This window comes from Diaporthe citri (genome assembly GCF_014595645.1).
Source record: "Diaporthe citri strain NFHF-8-4 chromosome Unknown scaffold_11, whole genome shotgun sequence".
In the NCBI taxonomy this organism is placed as follows: domain Eukaryota; kingdom Fungi; phylum Ascomycota; class Sordariomycetes; order Diaporthales; family Diaporthaceae; genus Diaporthe; species Diaporthe citri.
The window spans coordinates 790,569-816,593 of NW_025064856.1; the positions used below are offsets into that span (position 1 = coordinate 790,569).

General features: G+C 49.3%; 10 protein-coding genes across 10 annotated transcripts; 4 read left to right on the forward strand and 6 right to left on the reverse strand.

The window, feature by feature from the left end:
• Positions 1 to 201: 201 nt before the first annotated feature.
• INS49_003999 (uncharacterized protein) lies at positions 202 to 1,248 on the reverse strand (the record flags this gene model as incomplete). Its single annotated transcript, XM_043164789.1, has 1 exon — positions 202 to 1,248. The coding sequence occupies one exon, from the start codon at positions 1,246 to 1,248 to the stop codon at positions 202 to 204; it is 1,047 nt and encodes a 348-aa protein (XP_043018439.1).
• A 343-nt stretch (positions 1,249 to 1,591) lies between these two features.
• INS49_004000 (uncharacterized protein) lies at positions 1,592 to 3,455 on the reverse strand (the record flags this gene model as incomplete). The annotated part of the gene is made up of 3 exons (XM_043164790.1): positions 1,592 to 2,103; positions 2,185 to 3,051; positions 3,296 to 3,455. The coding sequence occupies 3 exons, from the start codon at positions 3,453 to 3,455 to the stop codon at positions 1,592 to 1,594; spliced, it is 1,539 nt and encodes a 512-aa protein (XP_043018440.1).
• A 1,415-nt stretch (positions 3,456 to 4,870) lies between these two features.
• On the reverse strand, positions 4,871 to 5,835 carry INS49_004001 (uncharacterized protein; the record flags this gene model as incomplete). Its single annotated transcript, XM_043164791.1, has 2 exons — positions 4,871 to 5,251; positions 5,308 to 5,835. 2 exons carry the CDS (start codon positions 5,833 to 5,835, stop codon positions 4,871 to 4,873), a joined length of 909 nt encoding a protein of 302 aa, XP_043018441.1.
• A 1,717-nt stretch (positions 5,836 to 7,552) lies between these two features.
• INS49_004002 (uncharacterized protein) lies at positions 7,553 to 9,119 on the forward strand (the record flags this gene model as incomplete). The annotated part of the gene is made up of 4 exons (XM_043164792.1): positions 7,553 to 7,557; positions 8,294 to 8,439; positions 8,492 to 8,821; positions 8,878 to 9,119. The coding sequence occupies 4 exons, from the start codon at positions 7,553 to 7,555 to the stop codon at positions 9,117 to 9,119; spliced, it is 723 nt and encodes a 240-aa protein (XP_043018442.1).
• A 435-nt stretch (positions 9,120 to 9,554) lies between these two features.
• INS49_004003 (uncharacterized protein) lies at positions 9,555 to 10,823 on the forward strand (the record flags this gene model as incomplete). The annotated part of the gene is made up of 2 exons (XM_043164793.1): positions 9,555 to 9,998; positions 10,053 to 10,823. The coding sequence occupies 2 exons, from the start codon at positions 9,555 to 9,557 to the stop codon at positions 10,821 to 10,823; spliced, it is 1,215 nt and encodes a 404-aa protein (XP_043018443.1).
• Positions 10,824 to 12,836: 2,013 nt separating this feature from the next.
• Positions 12,837 to 14,128, forward strand: INS49_004004 (uncharacterized protein; the record flags this gene model as incomplete). Its single annotated transcript, XM_043164794.1, has 3 exons — positions 12,837 to 12,884; positions 12,946 to 13,039; positions 13,122 to 14,128. 3 exons carry the CDS (start codon positions 12,837 to 12,839, stop codon positions 14,126 to 14,128), a joined length of 1,149 nt encoding a protein of 382 aa, XP_043018444.1.
• Positions 14,129 to 14,717: 589 nt separating this feature from the next.
• INS49_004005 (uncharacterized protein) lies at positions 14,718 to 17,112 on the reverse strand (the record flags this gene model as incomplete). The annotated part of the gene is made up of 5 exons (XM_043164795.1): positions 14,718 to 15,028; positions 15,100 to 15,168; positions 16,319 to 16,634; positions 16,699 to 16,789; positions 16,883 to 17,112. 5 exons carry the CDS (start codon positions 17,110 to 17,112, stop codon positions 14,718 to 14,720), a joined length of 1,017 nt encoding a protein of 338 aa, XP_043018445.1.
• A 426-nt stretch (positions 17,113 to 17,538) lies between these two features.
• INS49_004006 (uncharacterized protein) lies at positions 17,539 to 20,412 on the reverse strand (the record flags this gene model as incomplete). Its single annotated transcript, XM_043164796.1, has 1 exon — positions 17,539 to 20,412. The coding sequence occupies one exon, from the start codon at positions 20,410 to 20,412 to the stop codon at positions 17,539 to 17,541; it is 2,874 nt and encodes a 957-aa protein (XP_043018446.1).
• Positions 20,413 to 21,191: 779 nt separating this feature from the next.
• Positions 21,192 to 22,659, forward strand: INS49_004007 (uncharacterized protein; the record flags this gene model as incomplete). Its single annotated transcript, XM_043164797.1, has 3 exons — positions 21,192 to 21,257; positions 21,308 to 22,575; positions 22,629 to 22,659. The coding sequence occupies 3 exons, from the start codon at positions 21,192 to 21,194 to the stop codon at positions 22,657 to 22,659; spliced, it is 1,365 nt and encodes a 454-aa protein (XP_043018447.1).
• Positions 22,660 to 22,948: 289 nt separating this feature from the next.
• Positions 22,949 to 24,310, reverse strand: INS49_004008 (uncharacterized protein; the record flags this gene model as incomplete). Its single annotated transcript, XM_043164798.1, has 4 exons — positions 22,949 to 23,456; positions 23,549 to 23,771; positions 23,830 to 23,918; positions 23,988 to 24,310. 4 exons carry the CDS (start codon positions 24,308 to 24,310, stop codon positions 22,949 to 22,951), a joined length of 1,143 nt encoding a protein of 380 aa, XP_043018448.1.
• Positions 24,311 to 26,025: the final 1,715 nt, after the last annotated feature.

Genomic DNA, 26,025 nt, shown 5'->3' on the forward strand with positions numbered 1-26,025 from the left:
TAGCATCGTGCTGTCTTGCCCGATTTTCTTTGCCATCGTTGGTCGGATCATGGCCATCCGGGCGACGTTGGTTAGGCCACCACCAAAACGCCCCAATAGCTACCGATTACTATGTCCGGCCAAATGAGTGAATTGATTCCGTCAATACCGCTGGCTCCCATGCCGGAAATATTTATACAAACACTCCTTCCGAATCTTTCTCTATACCAAGGTATACGTGTTGCCACAAAACGACGGTGCCAATACACTGGGCATAGCCTGCTCGATGAGAAACTTGAACTTGTATCCAGTACAGTGCCCGGGCATGAGCACCTTCGGTTCCAGGCTCTTGAGGTCTGCGAGAGAGTTCTCCAGCTTCTCTGGATGATTGTCGGACAGATGGAACCCACCGACCACAGCGTACAACGGCAAGCCCTGTCCAAGATCGATGGCATGCTTGGAGACGTTTATGACACCAGCGTGGCTGCAGCCCGTGAATACGACAAGGCCTTTGCCCTTGAGGTTACACATGACCATTCGCTCGTCCGCAATGGCCTCATCCGAAGCCCATTTGCCTTCCGATTCGCTGAACCGCATGCCGCCCCTGATCCCCACCTCGTACGGCGTCACGCGGGGGATGGCGCCGGACGTGAGGAAGAAGCCATCCAGCACAGGATGCAGGTCGCCATGCTTCGCTAGGACTCCCCCAGCCTCCTCGATCTCGTCAAAGCCAGGGTCCGCTTCCAGGCTGACGATCGTACCGAGGGGCGTCATCATGCCCCTGTAGCCCGGCCTGTCCGGATGCACGTCAACGACGACTTTGGACGGCCTGGTGTTGCCTCCTCGCTCTATCTTGGACGCGTTTATCATGCGGATGGCCTCGAGCATGCCCCCGGAATGATCGCGGTGCCAGTGCGACAGGTGTATGTGCTCGATCGAAGCGATGTTAGCGCGGATGCGGGTGGCGTTGCGCTCCCAGGTCGACTCCTCCGGGCCGGTGTCGAACAGCATCGTGTGGGCCGTGTCGCCCTTCTTGGCGGTAATCATGAGCGAAAGCCCGTGGGCGCCGCAGCAGATGTTTCCCATCTTCAGCTCGGCGACCGCCCCACTCCTGGTATCATCTGATGGAAGCTTGTCCAGAGGCACGCCTTGCATGTAGCCGGGGTACTGCACGGCGGGGTTATTCGCGGGTGAGATAGGGTCGACTTCATTGTCGACGATGACTTTGATCTCGATAGAGTCGACTTCAAGGAGACCGTGTGATGTCATTATGAGCGCTTGACTTGAGAGTGCCGAGGCGTGCAAAGTTGAAGTTGGGGAGATGTAAGACGGTTGATTAAACGAGCCGAAGTGTTGGTGGACCAGTGCTTACTGTGGGCGGGTGAGATGTGCCGAGGTTTTACCGTCCTAAAATGTGCACTTCCCCTCCTAATCATGGAAGGAGTCGCACGTATAATCTAAGAATACACTAAGACACTTTAAAATTACTATGCCATTCTCCTGGAATAGTCCTTCGTAGAAAGAAATACTAAAACGCGAGATAAAATCCTCATTTAAGTCGTAAAAGAATACATAGTTCCAAATCTTTTCTACTATCTAAGCTAATGAAGCTTTAGATGATACGGATCAGATATCCCATCTCTGGATCATGCTCCTCGTATGTATGATCCACAACAGAGGGACTTTCTCCCAGCAGATGACACAAGGGGCTAAGCCCAGCTGGCATAACCCTTGTATCCTCAGGCTCGGACGGCAAGAGCTCCGCACTGCCACACCGTCTGTATACTCCGGGCTGATTGTCCGCTGGCTGGACAATTATTTCGGTAAATGCCCCGTTCCCGTCAGAGGGGTCTCTGTCATTATAAGTGAGTGGCAAGAAGTGGAGGCGGTCTGTTCCGATATCTTCGTAGTCGAGGTAAACATAGGGCTCGTAAAGTTTCTCAGCACCAAATGAGACAGCGACGAGAGGCTCCGTGATATGCAAAAGATACAAATTGCACCATGTTTTCAGATCAGAAGATAGGTTGCAGAAGGAGGAGTTGTCCTTCGCCGTTTCGTTATCGCACCAAGCCACGGTTGCCAATGCTGATACCTTGAGATGCTCGAACTGCGGGTCGAAGTCGACTACCGAGACCCACTGGACAGGGCCATCAATAGACAACCACGACCATTATGGCGCGTGACAGTTTTTGGGAAGCCCAGTACGATTAGCCTTCCATGCTAACTGCCGATACATGTCTTGCAGCCACAGGCCAGCCCAGTAAGTCGTGGAGATAGCCGTGGGCTGGGCTTTCAGGGCGTCACTCATCATTTGTGCCACACAGAGTATCGCGACCGGTTTGTCCTTATTGAATGTGAAATCACATGTACTATACCGCTGCACGATGAATTGCCACGCCACAAGCCCATCTCCCAGTGAGTAAAAGGATATCGGCACTCCTGGAGTGAGGAGCTTGGGGACGGCCATCCCCATGGCGTTGTCAGAGTTCCAGTGATTGTTTTCGTCTCTGTAGTGGTAAAGGTTGATGTGATGATCTGGAAGAACGTCGCTCTCCAGGGCCTCAGAGCAATCCCAAAAAACCTGATCTCGACCGAAGGCAATTACACGCCTCGAAGCTGCACGCTCTTGAAAAACCCAGCCCCGACTCATCAGCCGAGATGATCCAATCTGTTTGTCGAAAGCATCCTTAAAGTAGCCGTGAGGGACAGCACACCAAGTTCCTTTCAACCGAGGTATATTGTTATCCATCTCAAACCATCCGGATGGAAGGATGGCGTAGTCTCGCTCCGAGAACAGCCCACCGTGACTGTCCTCAGAGACAGCCGCGGCAAGATAGCATTCCGCATGTCGGTAGACCTGAAGCATTGTTCTTGACTCGGACTCCCAGTCCTTCACCGAGTCTTGGATGATGCAGAGCGAGTCGATCCAGATGAAAGATATTCCAATGGCCTTGATGAATTGTAGCGCATCGCTAAATATCTTCGGTAAATCTAGTAATGGAATGTGCTTCTTCAGGCGGCCAATATTCTCTGTCGTTGCAGTGATCACGCGGGATGCTTTCCCAGCAATGACTTAGGCTAGCGTAGTATGGTCCAGTAGGTACCGTTTCTGCAGTTTCGATGACCCTGAAGGTGTTTTCTTCCAGCACCTCGACAAACCGGGTCGGACACCAGGGTGCTCCTATGGACTCTGGCTGGCAACTTCGATGTTGGGATTTGCAATGCTCCAAACATTTTTTCACAAATCCTGCCGTGTATTCAGACCCGGTGTTGTTCGCTGGAAAACGACCGGTCACAGGCACCATGTGTGAGTGACCAAACTGTGGGTGCTCGCCTTGACGTCCCTCGATCAAGACAGAGCCCGTATGTCTTTCGATCTTGAACTCAACATCCGCAAATGAAGAATTGTTGTTGTGGAATCTGACACAGATGTCGAGAGCTCCATAGACGCCGATGTTATCCTCATCAAATTCCATCTTCATGCTAACGTATAAGTCTCGCCCTGCCCAAAGCTTAGAGCGGTAGCGGCCCTCTAATTTTTGCAGGATTTCGTGGCAGCAATGACACTTGGTGGCTGCTATTACGAGATTCTGGTAAAGAATTTCATAGTCGTGATATGCTGTCCATGTCTCCTTATCGTCAGCATCAATCCCATCCCAGGGCCGATTATCCATCGAAACTCGGAAGGTGGAGCGACAATTGGCACAAAACATGATGCGACATGTTTCATCAAGTGCAAATAACTGTGGCGGTAATAGGCTCTTGATCGATTTAGGAGCTGGGAATTCAGTGGTGGTGAAACACTGTTTTATGAGTTGAATATCGTGTAGCTAAGTTTTCCCTCAACCCTGATAGGGACCAAATGGATTGTGCGGGATGACCACCACAGACTTTTCGTGCCTAGTAACGATATTTAATTGGGAAAATGCCCCGCATACAAATTGTTTTGAAATTGAAGACAACGGCAAATTGGAAAGCACCCTGGACATCAAACATTGAATGTCAAGACTCAGTGGCGAAGCTGCTTGGCCACTCGTCACCATGCACTCCAGCATCTCGTACATTTTGAGTATTATAGCCTGAAATACCGGCCTCGCCATTTGTTTCGAAGTCTGTTCCGCCTTCTTCCCTATCAATACCAAGCTTTCGAACAGTGTGATCTGAATAACGCTCTGGATGAGCCTAGGGGGCCAAGAGTCGGGGAAAGAAAGGTCTCATGCCTCAATAAAACACGAACATTATGTACACATTTCTTAAGTTGATCATGGTTTCCACGCCGTCTAGGGCAGGAACATGTGTCAAACCATCTGTTCTGGTTTAATCCTATAAAATACCAGCTTCAAGAATCTTTCAAGAACATCACTACAAGTTATAAAGTGACATTAAAGAGAGGTGTTCCTCATCTACATCGCCAGAAATATACAGATCAATCCAGCTTCGTAATACACTGGGTATGTCATGGGTGAGAAACCTAGCTTCTGTGGAGGCAAAGCTTTTGCAGGTCTATTTAGAACCGAGTCTTGGTAGTCGGCAATTCATTATTCAGTTGACTATTCGTCGTAAAAAAGGACTTGTGCTCTTGTGTACCCCTAGAGTGCTTCTCGGCTATCGTTGTGGATGGCAGAGTATTGAATATTTGCTTAAGTGTAGCCTGTCCTTCAATGTGTGCGAAAAAGGAGGACGTTAAGATCAATTAGAAAGTCCCACTAACTTGGCCCGTTGCGTCCGAGATCTTCGAATTGAGCTCTATCCATATTCCTTGTCTTTTCCAGTAATTAACTGCCTGTTCATACATTATCTTAGGTCTTACACAATTGTGTGTTGGATTGTCCAGGCTGGCATGGTGCTCTCGGATCTCCACGGAAGAATGAGTTGCAAAACCGCTGCGGATCTAATCAGCTGCTGGTAGAAGTAGACGGTCGCAGGGTTCCGATATTGAGTCTTCCGGCGCGACGGCGCGACCCAATACGTCTATGTAAGTGTCAACAATCTTAGCGTTTTGGATGTAATACTCATATCCGTAATAGTCACTTCGGAACAGTCCCTTCAAATATGTCTCAACTTCCTCTTCAAATAGTTGTCTGGCACACTTGTCCTGTGCCCACCGGTAACGCCAGTATTGGTTTACTGGTGATAGCCAGTCGTGGTGCATGCGGGGCAACAATAAATATGTCACTGGTCCACGCAGAGAGAACCAAGCAGGTAATACTTTGCCACCCAGTAGCCTGTAGTAGGTCTCCAAGTATATTGCGGCGAGGCCGTATCCCCTGTACTACAATGGTGCATATCAGTATTGCAGTAATTGAACCCCGGTTCATTGTTACGCACCTCGGTTCGCGCATCCTTTCGGTCTTCCCGCCATTTAATGTATATCGTCTCGATAAACACGAGTTCATTCCCTCCGTCTTGTATCTCGTTCCTCTTCTCCCTATTCACAATCCGTTCGGAAATCCTGTGTGGAATTTCGCCCTTTCCATAAAGGGATCTGATGCAGTAGGCCAACTGTTTGGAGTCTTCATCATACGTCCCGAGAGATTCGAAGTACCAGTCAGCCAGTACATATTGTGGATCGATATTCGGATTGACTCCGGATCGTCTGGAAATGCGCCAGGCTGTTATATATCCGATTTCCCTTTCCACACCATCCGCAAGCGTGATATAGAGATTGGCATGATATCCTAAACGCGATCGGAATCCATGCGGGCATTTCTTCACGCTCACGAGTGTGCGGATGGTTGCATTGTCTTTCCCGCCTTTGAAGTTGATGGTCTCCGAGGCCTCGATCTGAGCGAGAGGGGCGGAATTGTCTATAGGGCCCTCAGCCTCTGATGTATTCGGAGCAGTTCCAGTGTCCATGCTTAGGCTTCGTGCCGTTACTGCTGGCAAAATACACTGTGTTTGTTCAGATGAATTTGATGGCACAGGAATATGTCAGACTGAACAAGTCACTGATTCCGGTATCAAGAGACAAATGATACAGTCATGTCATGGAGTTCAGACTGCGAACTGTCGATTACCGTGAGTAAGCATGGTGTGTTATTGGGCGAGCATGAGCATGAGACGTGCGAAGTTTCCTACCGGCATCAGTAATAACTAAATCTGATCGGTACCGAGATCCGCATGCGGTAACATCTCTGCACTTCTAAAGAGGAATGCAGATGTGTCAAAGGGCTTTGTCTTCTGCACGGGAAATAAGCTTCACTATGACGAAGCTACTTCAAAGACTAAACAGACAACTCAGTCTCGAAAAATGTCAGCATAGAGCAGTCTCCAACCATAAATGCAATCATCGAGTTTCTGTTCAGGCTAGAGGAGGTTGGCGGTCAGTTCCGTCGTCAATTTGCCGAGTACTATTGTTGCTGTGATGGCGAGGCATGGCGGAAACTCGCCCAGCGAGCCAACGTGCAGCCAGCAAGTCGGCGGGACGTGTTATTGCCATCGCGGTTGCATGTTGGCCGCGAACCCTCAGAGCGCCAGAATAGGCCCAGGCGGGTGTCGCCCATCTCTTACATAGATCCGCGGATAGCGATATGGGTTATGAAGGTGCTTGCCAGCCGGACTGCGATTTCATTGTACCAATGCTGCTGTGTGTGGAAAACGAAAGTATCCCCCCCCCCTGTCAAGTTGACTCGTGCTCCCCCCCCCCTCGCGGCAAAACAATAAAAACTTTTAAAACCAACTATTTTTATAATAACTATCCCAATTTAAATCTTTATATATTATATAAATACATTATTATAAACTTTATTTAATAAAGAATAATAATAAAATATTTTTAATAATTTATTTTTAATATTAATAAATATAAATAATTTTAAATATTTATATATTAAATAACTTTTTTATTAATATATATATTATATAACTTTTATTATTATTATTTATAATATTAATAATTAAAATTATTATAATATAAAAATAAATATTAAATAATAAATAAAATTTATAACTTTAATATTTAAATATATATATATAATTTAAATTTAAATAATATATAAATAATATAATTTAAAACTTTTAATATAATAAAAGTAATATATTTATATTTATAATATTTATTTATTAAATTAAAAATATATTTATTAATATATTTTATATATATATTATATCTTTATTATTATATTATATTATATTAAATTATATAAAGAATAAGCTTTAAAATGGTATTAGATTTAATATATAATTTAAATCTTTGATAAAGGTATGATAAATTCTAGTTAAACTTAAAAGTTGAGATTTAGGGGCCGCGGGGGGGAGCATGAGTCAAATTGACAGGGGGGGGATACTTTCGTTTTCCACACACAGTGGCTAGATGCGGAGAGGCCCGGTCCGGGGGAATCGGAGGCGGAGATTTTTGTTTTCAGCACGGAGCAGCACATCTCCGCATTGGCCTGCTCAAAATAGGTGCGCTGTGCTCAAGGGAGCTTCACGAGTCTCAAGATGGAAACCCATGGCGAAACCTTTCGTCATGACTTGCTAAATGAATACATAAGCAAATGTGGGCCGCGCAGAAGGGGATCTGAATCGACGGGACCGTGGCTCGCACCACATAGACTACACGCATCATCAGCTCATGCAGTGAGTAAGCCAGAGACGATACCGGAAGCTCTTGCTTCAAAACGTCTCTCATACCAAATCCCAAGACTCCATTCGAGGCGACCACGTCTTCGATGTCCTCGTAGATTAAGTAAGGAGACTGACGGATTGCCTTGGATTGACTCAATGGACGCATTTGGAACCGTCCTCCACATGCCAAGGATTACCTAATCCTACGTGTTGCTTGGCTACGGACAAAGTCACGGGTTTTCTCTTGTGTAAGAGAAAGGTTCATGGGATTTCTAAGCACCCTCAGGATCCTCATTTTGAACGGTTAATTTGGCGTATTTAATGTTACGAACGGTGTAGTCTCACCTTCAATAAATGACATGATGATCTTGTTCAACATTACACGTCGGCAAACCCATTCACTTTGCAACGCTTAAGAATGACCACTACCACTACCCGCCTCATCACCGTGTATGGCGCCACTGGCCCCTAAGGTGGAAGCGTCATCGCCTCTCTCTTGCAGAACAAGAACAGCAGTTTTGCTCTCAGGGGAACCACCCGCAATCCAGAGTCCTCCAAGGCGTCCGATCTTAAATCGAAAGGTGTGGAGGTAGTCCAAGCTAATGGATTCGTCAAGACCCAGGTTGTGGAGGCATTCAAAGGAAGCTGGGCCGTGTTCATCAACACAAATTCGGATGACGCAGTGGTTTGAACCCGAAGCACTGCTGTGTGTACTTTGACATACTGATTGACCGTGCCAGGCTCTTAGTGAAGAGGGAGCGCCAACAGAGCAAGAACTTGGAAAGAGCCTGATCGACGCAGCGGCCGAGGCTGGAGTCGAGCATCTTATCTACAGCGGCCTTGCCTCTGCCTCCATCATCACGAAAAGTGCTCTGCCAAATGAAATCATTGATGGTAAGACGATTTGCGCAGTTCTAAGTCTCATTTCCCGTCTGACGCCTACCAGATAAATACGCCATCTCGGAATATGCAAAGAGCAACAGCAACTTCAAATCGGCCACAATCGTCAGTCCAGGATGGTATCTAGAGAACCACCTCCCGGAGGAGATGGCCCCATTTTGCGGAGGTTTCCCCTTCAACCAAGATGACGAGGGCTACCTAGCTCTGCGGTTTCCGCGATGGGGCACAGACGAGATACCATTTGTCTCAATCACCGAGGATTTCGGCGACTTTGTCCACGGCGTGCTACTCGCCCCAGAATGGTACCATGGCAAGTTTATCCAAGCAATCAGTGTCAATGCGAAGGCGGAGGAGCTTGTGAGTGCCTTCGAGAAAGGTGAGAGTCCCAAGCAGCTGCAAAAGGTACCTGTTTCGATGCTTACTCCAGCTCAGTCACTAGGAAGAAGTCTCGCTTCGTGCCGATTGAAGACTGGAAGACGATGGACACGTACGGGGCTACGGAGTACATCACTATCAGGGACATGTTTGGGTTCTGCCAGATTTCTGGCGGGCTCTATTGTGGCCGGCCGAATGATACGATGGACGCAAAACAGCTCAAAGCTGCGGCTGCAGCGGCAAAAGGCCAAGACAAAAAAAGCAACGGTCTTGCCACTTTGGAATCGTTCCTCGCTTAGCATTTCAGGATCTAATGAAACAATTCAAAGGGTCAGGTACTCTTGACGATAGAATGCAACTGTTCGTTTGACCCACGTTGGGAACCACTAGCATCCAATCAAATGCTCTGAAACAAACGTTGGCTTCCCTACAGGATGCCCTGCAACGTTTGTTGGTCAACCCGGCCAATTTGCACCACCCCGAAAGCCCACGGCCAACCTACAGAGACCACGCTAGCCTGCGGCCGCGGACTATTTATATCGTGGTGGACAACGATTGTTCAGTTCAAGAACGAAGGCCACATCATTGGACTATGGGAACGGCACAGATGAATGATTTAAAGAACCAGAGGCGTCCCAAATTGTATTTACCAGATAGCTAACAACTCTGTTACACCCCGCTCTAAGATCCCTCCCAGCTAACGATATTTTTTAGTCGCTTGAGGCGCAGTCAAAATGCCCGGAACCACCAAAACACACGTCGTACACGGCGTTCAACTGAAAGGACCGCGGAGCAAGCACAAGAACGAGCCTTATAACTTGTTTTCGATTCAGTACCCTGTCACCGAAACTCTCAACGCTTCTGGGGAAAAGAAGAGAGACGAAGGCGAGAGAACTCTGGTGAATCCAGAGCCCCTTGGTTTAAATCCGGCCTGGCTGCACACCCGCCGTGCGCTACTTGACCGAGCGACCAGCGAAGCACAGAAAGCGACAATCAGGAGTTTGCACACGCCGAAATTTCCCTATTGGGGACACCTCATCTACAATTCCATCCAGGAGTTTAACGCGTCTAACACTCATCGGTGCCGCAAGCTCGTGTATGATCTGCGGCACGGAGAGGCAGATCACAATGTTTGGAAAAACGTGTTCAAAAAGATCGGTAAAGATCTGTGGGCCAAGGTAAAGAGAAATCCTACATACTCACGCATCAGCACAAGAGCTTACTCAGCCTAGAAACCCGAGCATAAAAGGCAGCCCATCATTAAATATGAGGGCCAGGATTACTGCATCATCGACCCCCCGCTCACTGCGAAGGGTGTGCAGCAAGCACAAGATGCAAACGCGAAGTTCCGCCAGCTCGAGAAGCATATGTTTCCGATGCCGAAGAGGGCCTACGTCAGCCCTCTGCTTCGGGCCATGCAGACGGCCGAGTACGCTCTTGGGCACGTTCCCGAGCATGCTCCTGGGCACGTTCCTAAGGACTCTCGGAAAATAATGATTACGCCACCCGAGGACAGCTACATACTGAATAATCTCCGGGAAAAAGAGACAGGAAATTGTGCCGATATTCTGATTGAGGAGTATATTTCTCGTTCCAAAAAGCCACCAAAGGCTGGTACAAATGCCAAGGACTTGGAGGAGGACGACGCGGTGCAAAAGCGCGCGGCGAGCCTGCACGACGAGATTTTTGGAATGGATGACAGCGACTGCATTGTTCGGGTGACGCATTCCTTACTCATTCAGAGCAATCTCATAGGCCTAGCAGTTCGCGGCGGAACCGTGTTGCAGAAGTTCATGCTTGCTGAGGGTGGGCTATTCGCGTATGTTGTCGAAGGGAAAAGACCCAACAAGACGGCGCCGAAAAAGTGGCGGGATGCTAATTTGGAAACGGTGGCTAAACGCAAAAAAGGGATGGTTAAGCGACGAGATTCGGCATTCCCAAATCAGAAGGATTCCACAACGCCTGTTGTGGTCACAATCGAGCGACCGATACTCGCCATGTAAAACGACGCGACCAGCAACGCTATGCTTGGATTTACGCACTACGAATCGGAGCAATATCACAGAAACTGCCAGGGTACACTTGAGAGTGGATGAAGAGGAAACGAAGAGAAAATCGTAGCGAAGAAAACATGATGTTACCACAGCGTTCATATTCTTGACGGGCATGTGAAGTGATTGCTTACGTACCTGTCAAACTAGAACCTTTGGTTTCAAAGTCATCTGTCATCAGTGATTGCCTTGTTGGAGCTTCAAAAAGGACAGTGCACAAACTGTGCAGATTTGGTGGAAAGCATCTTGGTTCACCATAAACCGGCATCAGCAAAGGGCCCCCTCCTCCGAAGCACACACAATGATTCCTCACCCGCAGGTTGCCCGCTTTGTAGCGTGCTTATCCAAGCCAATCTGGAATGTTTATTGACCCCAAGATGCATCCTCATAGCACTAGCACCAATCGTGCGCCTGTGACTGACCACACCATCAGTATCTGCGCAACTCATCCGTTGCCTACTGAGAACCGGTCAGACAATACGGCTTGGTGCCTCCGCCGTACCGCGAATGTTGGAGACGTATAGAGAATGTGAAATGAGAGGCATGATGTTGTGGGGTACCTATCGTGATGAGTGGCCGTATTCTGTTCCCTTTTCCACTGCTGAATCCGCCAGCTCGGACGCTTTCTTTCTGTGTTCCTCAGATGGTCCTTTAACTAAAGGGCGTACTTCCCTACTCAATCTAGCCACCCCTCACAGTGCCAATGGCTGGGTAAGCACCATGGGAACGGATAATGGAGTGAGGAAACGCACTACGCGTCTCGCTGATCCACTACGGTCTTGATCGCGCCGAGTTTATCAGAGCCACGGAAAGTGAGGGGGCCTGGGCCAGTGATACTATGACTTGGCTGGAAGGTGTCAGCATGGTGTACCAGTCTTTCCTGAAAGCTAACCCACATACTTTTGCCACGGTGGGGATCGAGTTTGCTTGCCACTCGGTTGCCCACCCTCTCTCGTCTTACATGCATTTCAGAGCGCGAGCACATCTGCATGCACCCCAGTCGGCACGCCGACAGCCCCAGCGGGTAACTCCTCGTGCCGGTTGGTTGACCGTGACAAAAAACAATCTCTATCTCTGGGCACCAGTCATTCGAGTCCGAGAAGGCGATTCTGGCGGCTATCCCTGGCGACACGTAAATATGTGGGCACAGACGGCATTTGATCGGGCTCGTGCGGCCGGGCTTTGAACACAAAGACCGGGCGTGGGGCCGAACTTGCCGAGCCAGCACCGGTCCGAGAACGTCTTCATGGCATGATTGTTAGCATCGGCCGGTCCGGGAATTCGGTACAAATGTGGAATCAATTTTTTGATCCATTCGTGGCGTGTTGCGGAGATGCCACTGAGAGCCCGGGCGGACGAAGTTTGGGGGCACAAGCACAGAGGGAGGCATGGCTTGAGAAACGTCAAATACTAGCCGCAGCTTCAGGATCGATCGGCCATTTTAGTATGTTGTCAAACCATCCTCAATTGTTGTGGGAATTGGACCCCAATGGCTAGAACAGAGTGGGTGTGTGGCGTACAGCTGCAGGTGTGGAAAATCGCTGTAGGCCACAAGTCCGACTCCATTGATTTTCTTTGAGTGAGCACATTACCCAGCAGAATGGCCTGACGGCGGATGATTGAGTCCCGAAAAGATTTGTGATGCATAGACGCCGCGTTTCGATTGCGCCCCTGATTTCACGGCGCAGAATTGTGTTCGGGATTCTTCAGTACCAGAGCCCGGTGTGTGCAGCCCAGGTGGTGACCCAAACAACGCGGAGTTCAACTCGTGAGACCATGACGTTTGCGAACCCCCACAATATCTGCGAGACGCCGGACGAGCAGATATATAAAGATGAGATCCTGATGAAAACCATACCGTTATTTTGAAGAAGCATCATCGATCTACAGTTACTCCAGAATCAGCTTCACCCACACCAAACAATCCATTGGTTTCAAGCCGAGAAGACGACAGACCTCTCCAAAATGCCCATCACCAAGTACAAGGCCGCAGCTGTTACCTCGGAGCCAGGAGTAAGCTGTCATCATTGAACACCCACATTCTGCCTGTATCACAGTTACTAACACGCCACAGTGGTTCGATCTCGAGGCCTGTGTCCAGAAGACTGTCAACTTCATCAACGAAGCCGGACAGGCCGGCTGCAAGCTGGTTGCCTTCCCTGAAGTCTGTGAGTAGCATCTGACTCTCCATGTCGTCTCATTGCAACTTGCACCACCCAACCTTGATATCAGCTACTGATACATCGGCAGGGATCCCGGGCTACCCTTACTGGATGTGGAAGGTCAACTACCTCCAATCCCTTCCCATGCTGAAGAAGTACCGCGAGAACTCCCTTCCCGTCGACTCGGAGGAGATGCGCCGCATCCGCCGCGCAGCCCGCGATAACCAGATCTACGTCTCGCTTGGCTTCTCCGAGATCGACCACGCCACCCTGTACCTCGCCCAGACCCTCATCGACCCAGAGGGCAACATCATCAACCACCGCCGCAAGATCAAGCCCACCCACGTCGAGAAGCTCGTCTACGGCGATGGCTCCGGCGACACCTTCCAGTCCGTCACCGAGACCGAGCTCGGCAGGCTGGGCCAGCTCAACTGCTGGGAGAACATGAACCCCTTCCTCAAGGCCCTGAACTTGAGCCAGGGGGAGCAGATCCACATCGCCGCCTGGCCCGTCTACCCCGGCGTCGAGCGCCAGGTCCACCCGGACCCCGCGACCAACTACGCCGATACCGCCTCCGACTTCGTCACGCCGGCCTACGCCTACGAGACCGGCACCTGGACCCTCGCACCCTTCCAGCGCCTCAGCGTCGAGGGCCTGAAGAAGACCACCCCCGAGGGCGTCGAGCCTGAGACCGACCCCTCCACATACAACGGCCACGCCCGTATCTACCGCCCCGACGGCAGCTTGGTCGTCAAGCCCGACAAGGACTTCGACGGCCTGCTGTTCGTGGATATCGACCTGAACGAGACGCACCTGACCAAGGTCCTGGCCGACTTTGCCGGCCACTACATGCGGCCCGACCTCATCCGTCTCCTGGTCGACACCCGCAGGAAGGAGCTCGTCACCGAGGCCGACCTGATGGCGGCATCGCCACGTACACCACCGCGCACCGCCTGGGCCTCGACAAGCCGCTCGACCCTAAGCCTGAGAGGGAAGGCCAGGGCGTTGCTGGCCGGCGCGAGCCCGCGGCCAAGACCTCCAAGGTGCCGAATGACCTTTGAGAAAGCCAATGGGTGCAGGTTCGTAATGGTGTAGCATAAGGAAGGATATCTCTACTCTGTAACTCGCAATACAAGTGAATTTTCTGTGTGTCTATGGGGCTGTGAACTGTACCGTGGCAATACCACAACCATGTGACCTTGCTCAGACTTTTGCCAGCGGGGAATGACGCACACAATATTTGTCACATTGAGACCATTCTGGGAGCCAGTGCCGCCGGTATCACATCGTATTCCGCACCAGATAGGTGATCGGAAATACAAATACGACAATGAATAAGGTTTCGAGGGTCTCGTGGACGTTTTGTCACGGTTTTAACTATGCTGTAAGATAGCAACAGATGACAGTCAACCAATACATGAGTCAATTCACTTCCAATATTTCATGCATGATTCTTGTTCCACCTTCCTTGACGAAAACATACATCGGGCTCACATGGCAAAAATGATTCCACCATCAAATCCAGTCAAGTTCGCGAATCCAAAGTACGAACCATACAGTTGAAGCCAATATCAAATACAGTCATCCTCAAGACGCCCTCAACATTGCCACTGGCTTTCACCACAACGCCATTCCTCACAAGACGCTCAGACACCACCACCAGTCTGTTGTGGGGTATTGCACGCTATATGCCGAAGACAGTATCACTCATGCGCCAGCCTATATCTCGCATATCCTCATCCATCTCCTGCATCTCCCTTTCTGCTCGCCGGATCTGGGCCCTATAATGGGCATCTACGCGCTGAATATCGACCCTGAGCCTCTCGCTCATGCGATGCGTGTCGGCTCTGACCTGGGCCTCTTCAGCCCTGATCTGATCCCAGTAGACCCTGGCTTGATCCTTCACAAGTTGCGCGTCCACTGCGTCTTGACTCCGCTCGGACGGAGAGCCTCCGCCCGAGTAATCGTATTGGTTCGCGTGGTATGTATAGAGTTCTGTGGTAAAAGGTGCGTATTAGTGCCCCGCTGAGAAGGCGATGAGTACACAGTGGTGGGCAGCAACGCACCATGCTGGCGAATTGGCAGGACTTCATCACGTCGTGGCTCAGAGCCATCTGAGATGGAACTGATCGTGCCTGAATTGGAATTGGGGTTAGTCTACTACACATTGCCGTATCTACGTGCCAAGGATAGTCCAGAATGCGGCGGGAGCGACTTGCCTCTGTAACTGGGGCTAGTGGAGGGATAAAAGGAAACGCCACTGCGGCCTTCAAGCGGTGGACCGACCACGACTGGTTCCCTCGGATTGAGAAGATTTGAAAGCTCGGCAGATGGAATCGGGAATCCTATCGGCCCGTGTGGCTCATCGTATGGTCGGTTCGGAATCGCGCCAGCAGAAGATGAGAACGGAGCGCGTCCTCGAGTTGGCCGTGTGTTGCCATTTCCTAGATTCCGACGAGGTGGCTGGATGATCGAGGAACTCGTCGGCGGCCTGTTCACGCTATCGGTCCCTTGGCTTGCGTCGTAGATGCTAGTCAGATTCAGTGACTCGGACTGCTGAAGACGTGCAATCCAACCAGCCCAGAAATTTGAAAAAGCTAAGCTTGCGATCAAGAACACTGATAGTGTGGCTAGGAACGGGGAATCGTTCGCAAGGCATATGAAATCATCAAGTGAATCTATACAGTAGTTTAGGATAGAAGCCATTTCAATAGATAGAGACCTGAGGTCCGTGATTGAGATTTGGGATTCCAGCGTGTACAAAATCAGTGGGATCCGGGTCGTATATAGGGTGTCTCATTCCGGCGATGTGTGGACAAAGACGACATTACGCGGTGTGGCGTTGCTTGTTCCGCTCAACCAACCGAGGTGAGTGCAACTGGTCTGCATCTGCCGCATTCGATGTGTGAGATGCTTCTCCCAATCGCTTTTTTCATAAGCATTGTTCCATGAGAACGTGGCATCTCAGGCGATGTTTGTGTAGCAATGCACCCTCTAGCTAACAAAGCCGAGCCTTCTCTCCCTTGCGTGCTACACTTTCCTTGGCACAGGTCAGCTTGTGTGTGGGGGTGCACCTTGACACTTTGAACACTACTCTGAAATACACTAATTTACACAGAAGGAAGAATAGAACTCAACAGTCCAGGTAATATCAACCATCTGGTTATAGGACGCTTCACCTCCTCCCGGGGTGACCTTGAGGCCCTGCTAACGATACTATGCAAACAGCCACAAAGATACCCACCATCAAACCATATGCCAAACCACGATTCGGTGTCAACTCACGCCTCCCATCCAAAACATCTACCACGTAGGTAGTGGCCAGTGGGTCCTCACTCTCGCTCAGGGCATGCCTCCAATTGACATACTTGACCGGTCCACCATGATCAAGCGGACACCCAAGGTTCAAACCAACCCACGGCCTGCCAGCACCGGCACGGGCCCCATACTCATGCCACTGCGCCATCGTGCTGGGTTGCAGCGTGGATAATAGCAGCGCACACCACATCTCGAGCATATTCAACAGGAGCGCCTGCTCCTTGGGGCTGAAACCTGCAGCGGTGGGGCCCGGCGGCAGCACCGCGAGGACGATGAAGTGGTCCTAGCGGCTGTTCTGCATGGCGTAGTTGTGGAAGGACGGGTTGTCCCGGTGGTAGCGGAAGGACAGGTTGTCGGACTGTGTTGTCCCTGCCCACGATCATGTGGAGGTACACGCCTCTCTCCGGCTTGGAAATGTCGCCCGCCTTTGACTTGATACTGGGTTTCTCATGCAATGTCAGGTCACTGCACTCTGCTCATCATGCTTGTCGCGGAGGAGGAAAAGGAGGGGGTTCCGTGGTCGGGCCTCACGTTTCCCCCTTCGGCTTCAAATTCGGCGAGGAGAATATCTCAAAGACCTCGGTGCGCATGCTTGTGAAGAGCAGGTTCCTGATGGCAGCAACATCGCGCCCTTGGCGACGGGGGGTCGGGCCAGCCTCATATAGTCCTTTGTGTCTTTCATATCCGCTGGGCGGGTTAGACAGCTGCACCACAAGATGAGAGAGCAGATCGCAGGCGTTTTTCCTGCTGATGGCGGACATTCTCGGGATGAACGCCGGTGAGGATGTCTGGCGATGGAGGGGGACGAAGTCATTCGTAAACAACGCTGGGATCTGCAAAAGTAGAAAGATGACAGCTTCTGCAGGTCACGTGGAAAGGGACATGATGGTAGACGTTGGGTGACAGGACATTGTGCAGGGGATAAATGCAGGGCCAGGAAAGGCATTTTGTGGATCCATAAAAGTACAAATGTAGTCTTGGCAGTCGCGCCAACATGATGAATCTTGATGCTTATTGATACCATATTTACATGACTTCATACTGATTGATCAATCGCATCGGAACAAGGCCTCGCAGAACAACAACTCCGGCGTGTACGATGCCCCATCGGACTTTGGACAGCACGTCAGCAACGACCCATACCAGACCGTTCGTCCGTCTTCGCCCCTGGCTAGCCACAAGGTCTCTCATTGGGCCTGCCATGCGACCAGGTCATCCATCTCCTTCTTGGAATCCCACACAATTTCGTCGCTTCCGTCACTATCATCATCATCATCAAGGTGGCTCTCATCCTCCAACCGACCTCGACGGGTGGACTTCGCATGATGAAAAGCCCAGCAGCTCAACGTCGCCAGATAAAGACACCATGGGACATGAAATAGACTCGCCAAGTGAGGGGACTCCATTACAGTCTTGCTAGAACCGCCGGAATCAGAGTTGCCCTCGCCTGTCATGAGGTCACGGAGCATCCCAGCCCCATGCCACGCCGCAGTCGCGGCACGCTCCCTGCTGTTTGACGCCCAGCGCTTGACCACCCGTGACGAGCGGACATAGTCCTGCTGCTGCACAGGCCTCCCCAGGATGTGGCGCGCACCCGCGTAAATCTGCACGTCCAGGAAGTCCATGTGAAGCAGAGCCTGGGCCGCGTGGTAGACTGCCCTGTATGCCGCGGAGAAAGCTGACCACTCCGAAGACGAGGTGTCGCCTGGCTCGGTCGAGGCCAGCGCTGCGTCGCGGCAGTACGCGTCGAAGTCTGTTTTCCAGCGGTCGTAGGCCTTGCTCAAAAGGTCCTTCCAAGATGCTGGACCGGTGGTGGACACGACCCCTAGGGAGGTCTGGTCACGCCTTTGCATGTCCCATGCGATGGACATGAGACCGTGGAGGACTAAGACCTGGCCGAGCGCGTCGAGGTTTGGCACACCTGTAGGGCCAGGTTGTGCAGTCAGGTAGAACTTTAGAGCTGGGAGGAACATGGAAGGAGCGACAGGGTCCGAAGACGGCGTTGATGGCTGGCGTGTGGGGCTCGGCCAGGCTCTCGCCCACAGTTCTGCATCTGGGGCCTCCCAGACAGCCTGGGCGCACGGCATTGAGCAGCGCAATTCGAACGCGGACATGCAGAGACTCTGGCAGAACAAGACTGCGTGTTGTGTGTCCCACATGAAGCACAGTAGTGCAAGCCTCTTCTTCTGTTCCGCAACTGCCCAGAGTTTCCAGGCCTCGGCCAGGGAAACACCATCTTGCGGCCCAGGAGTCTTCGTGATGCTCTGGCAGTCCGACCTGCGGATGAGGTTGATCAACAGGCCATGGAACAGGTGGCTCATATCGTGCTGTTTCTGCCCAGCTCTCGACTTCCCGAAGCACTCTACCAGCAATATTGCTTGTAGCGTCCATAATTCTGGTCGGGCGGAGAAGCCAGCGTGTGCGAAAATGCTCGGCCGGATAACGTCATGAATACAAACAGCGAGCTGGTGAGCAGCCTTGTCTAGGTAGGTGGCTCCGAGTAACAAAATTGAAAGCAGTAGTAAGGGCTCAGTGGTGCTAGCATTGAAAGTAGGCATATGTATCAAAGGGTAGGTGGTGTTGAATTGGGTGAAGAATAAGTCTAGCCAGGTTTGGACAGACTCAAGAGATAGAAGGGGGTGGTCTCGCACGGAAGAGCTGGCCGGTGAGTCCGGTATTTTGGGGTCAGCAGCCTCGATGACGGCGAGAAGTTTGTCCAAGACCTGTTGGTCGATCCTCGGTGTCGACATGGGGTCTTGCAGCATCGCCAACGGTCGTTCGCGGGCAACCCTGCTCTTTGGCTTCTGTCGTTGAAGGCGGGGGTCGATCTCATTCCTGCTCGGGGCCCTTCTATCAATGCCTTGTTGCTGCCTTGGCTGGCTCTCTGCATCTGTTCGTGGAATGTGTCCATTCAACGCAGCGGGCTGCCTTGCTGTCCTTGATTGGGCTTGTGTAGGGCGTATTTCTCTAGTGACCGGAGAAACCCGCATCTCTGTAGATGAGTTCGCCCGATCTCTGTTGCTTCCATCAGACTTGTCCTCGTGCCAGCTGTTCCAAGTGGCGCTGCTCAGTGACTCCGGTGTAGGGTTTTGAATATGCTGAGACGGGGCCATGTCAGCCTTTTGTGCCTCTCCAGGGTCTGGATCACTGAACAGTGTTGGATCTGAGAAGTTATCTCTGGCACTGGTGAGTCCGAAACCCGACGCTGTAGCTGCCTCTAAATTGAACAGCCAGTTGTAATCCAATGCGGTAGTATATGGCATATTGAAAGAACTGGCCGTATCGGGTTGGAAAACGGGGTGGTATTCCAATTGTCCATTGCTCAGTGACGGATCTGTTCGCGTGTTTGTGATGTTTGGCTCGTCGCTATAGCCCAAACCAACTTGTGGGAAATACGCGGACACAGATGTTGTTGGGACACCAGTTGGGCCCTCGAGGACGTCGATACAGTGACCGAAGTCGTCTTCTGTCTCTGGGACAATATTATAGGGGTGCGTGCTTTGGGTGTACCGTCCTTCATCGGATACAGGTGGTGATACAACTTGTATGGCCCCGTCAAACTCAGAGCCGGCCCGCGGGTCTTGGCCGTCTGGCTCGGTAGGCCGGGGTCGTTTTGAGACGACCGATCCGTCCGGAGCTTTCCAGGAGCGTTTGCGCGTGTCGAGAGTGCCAAAGCCGGGTCCACCAGCTTCCTCGTCCCTCTGACGGTGACGATTCATGTGTCTCTCTGCTCCATAGTCAGCGATGGAAATGGCGTAGGTGGGTGCCCAGGTACTCGTCCGGGGGTTGTCCAAAGGCTCACCTAAAAGATCTGGCCGCCTGAAGTGAGCACTACACCGAGAGCAGGTGAAGTCCCCTGCCCCAGAGTGGTTGAGAGCGTGTCTCTGCATATGTTCCAGACGCGTGAAGCGTTTGTTACATCCTGCGTGCGTGCACTCGAATCTCTTTGCGCCTTGCTTCTTCGCGGCAGTCGTCCTACCTCCACCAGCCCCTGTGCTCGGCTCTGCTGCAACAGGGATTGCGTCGGCCGCGTGTGCGGCTTGCCCGTCAAACCCATCCATGTCCGCGCAATGGCGTCAATCTGCCGAGAGTGGGCAGCGCAATTTCGGCGGGAATCTGGGATGGCGAGTGAGCAATTCTCACCAGCCAGCGTCGTAGATGGGGGAGGAGGTTGAACTTATCATTGCTCGTGCCAAGGCACTTGCACTCGCGTTACTGCCTCGTTCTTACCTGTGTCACCCTTATCAGCACCCCACTCCAGCCCTCCTTCCCCGGATACGCCTTGGGCGTTCCTACCCCAACTCCGGCCATTGGCGTATGCATGACATATCCGTGTGTGCCGGCGGCGATCATTTCGATACAACCCGAGAAGATAACCCGGCCCACTCTTGCCGTGATAGACAATGCCTGTGTTACCGCGTCGCCGCCAGCTCAGACACGGCTGCCCAAGTGCTTACGACAACTCATATCGGGAAGCACCTCCCCCACCTGAGCTGCTGTGCCATGGTGCGTTAGTCGTGACACGGGGACCTGTACGAAGATACTTCGGTTCACTCCAATTAGTGCCAGTATTTGGCTTAGGTAACAGCGTCTGCACCGGTACGTAGCCTCAGTGGCACACGCCGACCCGAGGTTCCGATGAGGAGGACCAGACAAGGTAAAAATTCGATTGATTCCAACCAAAAGACCTGTTCGATGACGGGGATAGCACCTGAACCTGCTTACGTCCAAGTGCATTTGAATTCGTAAACCACATCCGAGACCGAAATCATCAAATCACTGGAGCAAAGCCATTGCTATACGGCAACGCAAGGCTCCTTCGACCTCCACTTCGTTTACGATGGCGTTTTGGGATAACATTCCAACCCAAGAGAAAATCCACAGAGATGAAGAGTCGAAACTCCACGTAAAAGCTCCGTGTGTCAGATTCAGAGACTGCAAACTAATCATCTCAAGGTAATCATCGTTGGTGGAGGCCTGGGTGGTTTAGGGGCTGCCATCGCTACCCTCCTGGCAGGACATGACGTGACAGTTCTCGAAGCGGCTTCCGAGATTGGCGAGGTCGGGGCGGGGATACAGGTCCTCCCCAATTCTGCACGGGTCCTGTTCTCATGGGGCCTGAAAGACGCTCTAGAACAATACGCCACGAAGCCCACGCAGTGTAACTTCATCGGGTGGAGGGGCAATCGCCTGTCGGACATGGACTATGTCGCATACGCTTCAGCCACGGGTGCCCCGTTCTGGGATTTTTACCGGACGAATCTTCACAGATGCCTTCTCCAAAGGGCAGTGGGGCTGGGAGCAAAGCTTGTCACGAACGCCAGAGCGACTGATCTTACCGTGAATACTCATCAATCAACGTCGACGGTCATCTGTGCGGATGGGAGGACATTTAAGGCGGATCTTGTTGTTGGTGCAGATGGCATCAACTCGAATCTGCGGGAGGTATTCTTGGGAAGAGAGGATCCTCCCATCCCGACAGGTGATCTGGCATACCGTCTCATGCTGAACACCGAGGAGATGCGGAAAGACCCAGACCTCCGCGAGTTCGTCGAGGAGCCGCAGGTCAACTACTGGGTCGGACCGGGAAAACACGCAGTCAACTACGTCCTCAGGGGCAAGGCAGCCTCAGGTCTGGACTACAGCAACGACCCGACCCTCCTCTTCAACATGGTACTACTGGTACCGGACGATATGCCAGCTGGCGCGAACACATTAGAAGGGAACATCGAAGAGATGCGAGCCCACTTTGCTGACTGGGACCCGCGAATCCCGAAGTTACTGTCAATGTGCAACTCGGTGTTGAAATGGCGCCTGATGATCCGCCCTGGGCTGGAGCCGACGTGGTCTCATCCTTCGGGAACGTTCACCATGCTCGGCGATGCAGTGCACGCTACGCTCCCATACTTGGCCAGTGGTGCAGGGATGGCTCTTGAGGATGCCGGTGTTCTTGGACTCTGCCTTGGCCGTCTGAAAGGCAAATCATCAGCAGAGAAGAGGAACGCACTGGAGGTGTATGAGGCGTGTAGACGAGAGAGGACTGAGGAAGTGGTAAGGAGGGGCACCTACAACCAGTGGATCTACCATTTGGAAGACGGCGTCGAGCAACGGGATCGTGACTCCAAGTTCAAACTGTTCGGGGAGTTGGACAAGCAGTGGCTGAGTGAGAAGAATCCCATTCTGCCTACAGCAAAGGAGACAGGGGATGACCCTTTCCCTTGGCGGTATCATGGGGTTGGTCGATGGCTTTTGACCTACGATATGTGGAGGGACGTAGCTTCGAAATGGTCACGGGCGGAAGGAACTGAGGCTGTGAATATGGAAGCAGCCCGACTTTGATGTACGAAGTCTTTTATCATATCCACACCATTGGCATTTTCAATCCAAGAAATTTTAATCGTTGACTTTACAAGTAGTCAGATGACGTCGCTTGTAGTTTTGTGCATAGCAAGGTGAGCGAACATAGCTCGAGGGACAGGACTTCAAGGACCTCGCGAATTGGCATTAGGTCCTCACGCGACCATAAATGAGATATGATCGAGTCTTGAGATGCCCAACCTTGCTTCTCCGCTCATTCTTGTGCGTGAGTCTGTCTCGTCACTTGGCGTCACTGTCCTCTGGAGGTGGCGGCGGTGATGGTGCGTCCGGGATATCCTCAACCAGGAGGAGGTGCTCAACCACTTCTCCACCAAACAGCGACGCAGCAGACTCTATACGACGTGACGTATCACGAGCTGTCAGTCGGTTTTCTGTCTCACAAGCCAGCATATCTTGTAGTAAGGAGACAATGAACCCCTGCTGCTCCGTCGACAGCTCCACCCCCGAGGCCGCCTTGGCGATTTCTCCCCCGAGGCTACCCCATTCCTCTCCGGGTTTTGCTTCGAACCAATACCAAGCGCCATCGGGTGTGCTCTGCAACGTCCTGCCCTGTCTGTCACCATATTTTTCCGCGTCAAAGTGACCTTGCCAGCTGCGTGGTAACAAGCCCACGTGATGGACTATAAGCCCGATGAGCATCTCGAAGATGGGAAAGTACAGCGGAAGCAAGGTCTGCCACAGAGTATCTCGAACAGCAGACAGGCCAATTCCCACAAGTCGCTGCCGGCTGAGGGAGGATGGTCAAAGCAGACCTCGGGCGGAAAAGAAGTTATCGGGATGCCGAGCCGAGTGCGATGGCGAGGGCGACCCAACGCGAACGCCTCCCCGAAGTCGATAATCATGACTGCAGCAGATGACATGCCAATGTTGAAACCTGAGAAGTCGGGATTGTTGACAATTCTCTTTGGGCCATGAGGAGATTTGGAGCTGTCGCGCAGTTTCAGCTTCTCTCTCTCGATGGGCCCCAGCAACTGGCACACTTCATCTGGCGACATCAATTGGATGCTTGGAAGATTGAAGACAACATCGGAAGTGGTAAGATCTGCGATCTGCTCGTTGGCGACAGCTCAAGGCATGTATGGGCGGGACTCGACACGAACGTGCGTGGACAACTCCACGTTCATGCAGAAACGCAACACCGTTGGAAACTTGCTGAGAAATCCGATGTCTTGCGCCCAGGGTGAAGGCCCTAGTGTGAGTTTCAGCATGGTTTCTCTGACAAAACAATCATCAGTAGAACAGAGACCCTCTAATGGACCATTGGTAGAGACTGGGACCGTAAACTGGACGAACAAGACACGTGTGCACGCCGTTAGGGCCGGTGACCTCGAAGGAACGAAGTAACTTGGCAACGTTTGGATGGTCATGTGGGCCGAGATGCTCCATGACTTCTGGCTCATTGGCCTTCGCTTCCAAGACATCAGCGCAGAGACTCTTCAGGGCGTAGTACCGGCTGTCGTCGCTGGACTGAACCAGCCACACGGTTGCGAAGCCGCCGGACCCCAGTTTGTGAAGCACGGTGTACTGGGCGATCTTGTCACCAATGTCGACGGGATGGTAGCCCCCAGGCACATATTTCATAACATCTTCGTAACCAGACTCATCCTGTTGGCTGGGTCACGTATTGCAATACGACGTTTGGTTGGTGTAGTGGTTGATCGTTGTTAACTATGGAAGGGAGGAAGGCAGAAGGCCTAACTGTGCTAGCTATTTTATATATAGCGCTAAGGCTGCTGCCTGCTAAGCATCTTAATGAGTTAAAGCTGCTTAATCTTAAATAATCCTTTATATAAATAATACCCATTATTCCTATATTAATAATCTCTATTTTATAAATGCATACTACTTTTAAAAAGTATAAAAGAAAGAAAGGTATTAAGTTAAATTAAACTTAAAATTAAAAGGTAATTAATTAATTATATATATAAGTTAAATTATAAATATATTATTATTTTATTATATTATATTATTATAAAAGGCAAGCATATAAAAAGGCTTAGGTTGTTATTAAGAAGTTAAAGGTTAGTTAATTTATTAAAATATATAATTAATAAAAATAAGTTAATTAAGTATATATATATATTAAAATATCCTAATTATATAAAGTTAAAAAGCTTAAAAAGTTATAATTATTATATAAATATTTTATTTATAATATATTTTATAAATTTATACTTTTATTACTTATAACGCTTAAGTTAAATAAGAATTAAATTAAATCCTTAAATTATTAATATAATTATTTAATCTTTAAATAATTAAATTTTTTTAATTTAACTTAGCTTAAGCTTTGCTATACTTAATATTGCTTATTAAATAAAGAAATTAAGGAATATAATTAAAGAATAGGTTATTAAAATAAAAGTTAAATAAATAAAATTAATAAGTTATAAAGATTAATAAATAAAGTATTTAAATAAAGGGAAAGTAAAGTATAAAATAAAGATTATTAATTAAGTTAATAAATAATAATACTTTTAATTTTAATATATAAATATTAAATTATAAAATTTAATTAAGAACGCTTATTAAATATAAGTTAATAACTTAAGTATTTATAAAATAGTAATAACCCTTATTATTTAAACCTTTAATATATAAGTATTATTATAAAAATCTTAAATATAAGATTTGCTCTTAAAAGGGATATAATTTAAAGTTAATTAATTATATTACATTATAAAGTAATTTATAAGTAATTAATAAATATAAACTAAATTTTTATACTTTTATTATATATTATCTTTAATTAAAAAGGTTATTTTATTATCCTTTATTAAAAACCTTTAATAATCTTTTTATCTTTATAATTACGTAATATATATACTTAAGTTAATTATATTAATATTAATATAATAACTTTATAATATATAATATAATAATAATATTTAAGGTTATATTAACGTAATTTATTAATAAGTTATTAAATTATGCTTTAATAATTTAAGTTTAAGCCTTAATATATTATAATTTTCCTAACTTTTTATTATATTTAAATAATTACCTTATCTTTTTAATTATAATTTATATAACTTTATACTTTAATTATAATATTATTTATATTTATAAAGCATTAAAAAGTATTATTAAGAATACTTTTTATAAAGGCATTAATTAAGTTGTAATTTTTAGCGATTTAATAAATTTTAAAAATCTTATACTTTTTATATAACTATTAAAAAGCTATAATATTAATTATAAAGCGCTTTTCTTTTATTATGCTAAACTTAATTAAGTATTTATATAAAGAGTATAAATTAATATATATTATAAAAGGAATTATTATAATGCTTAAA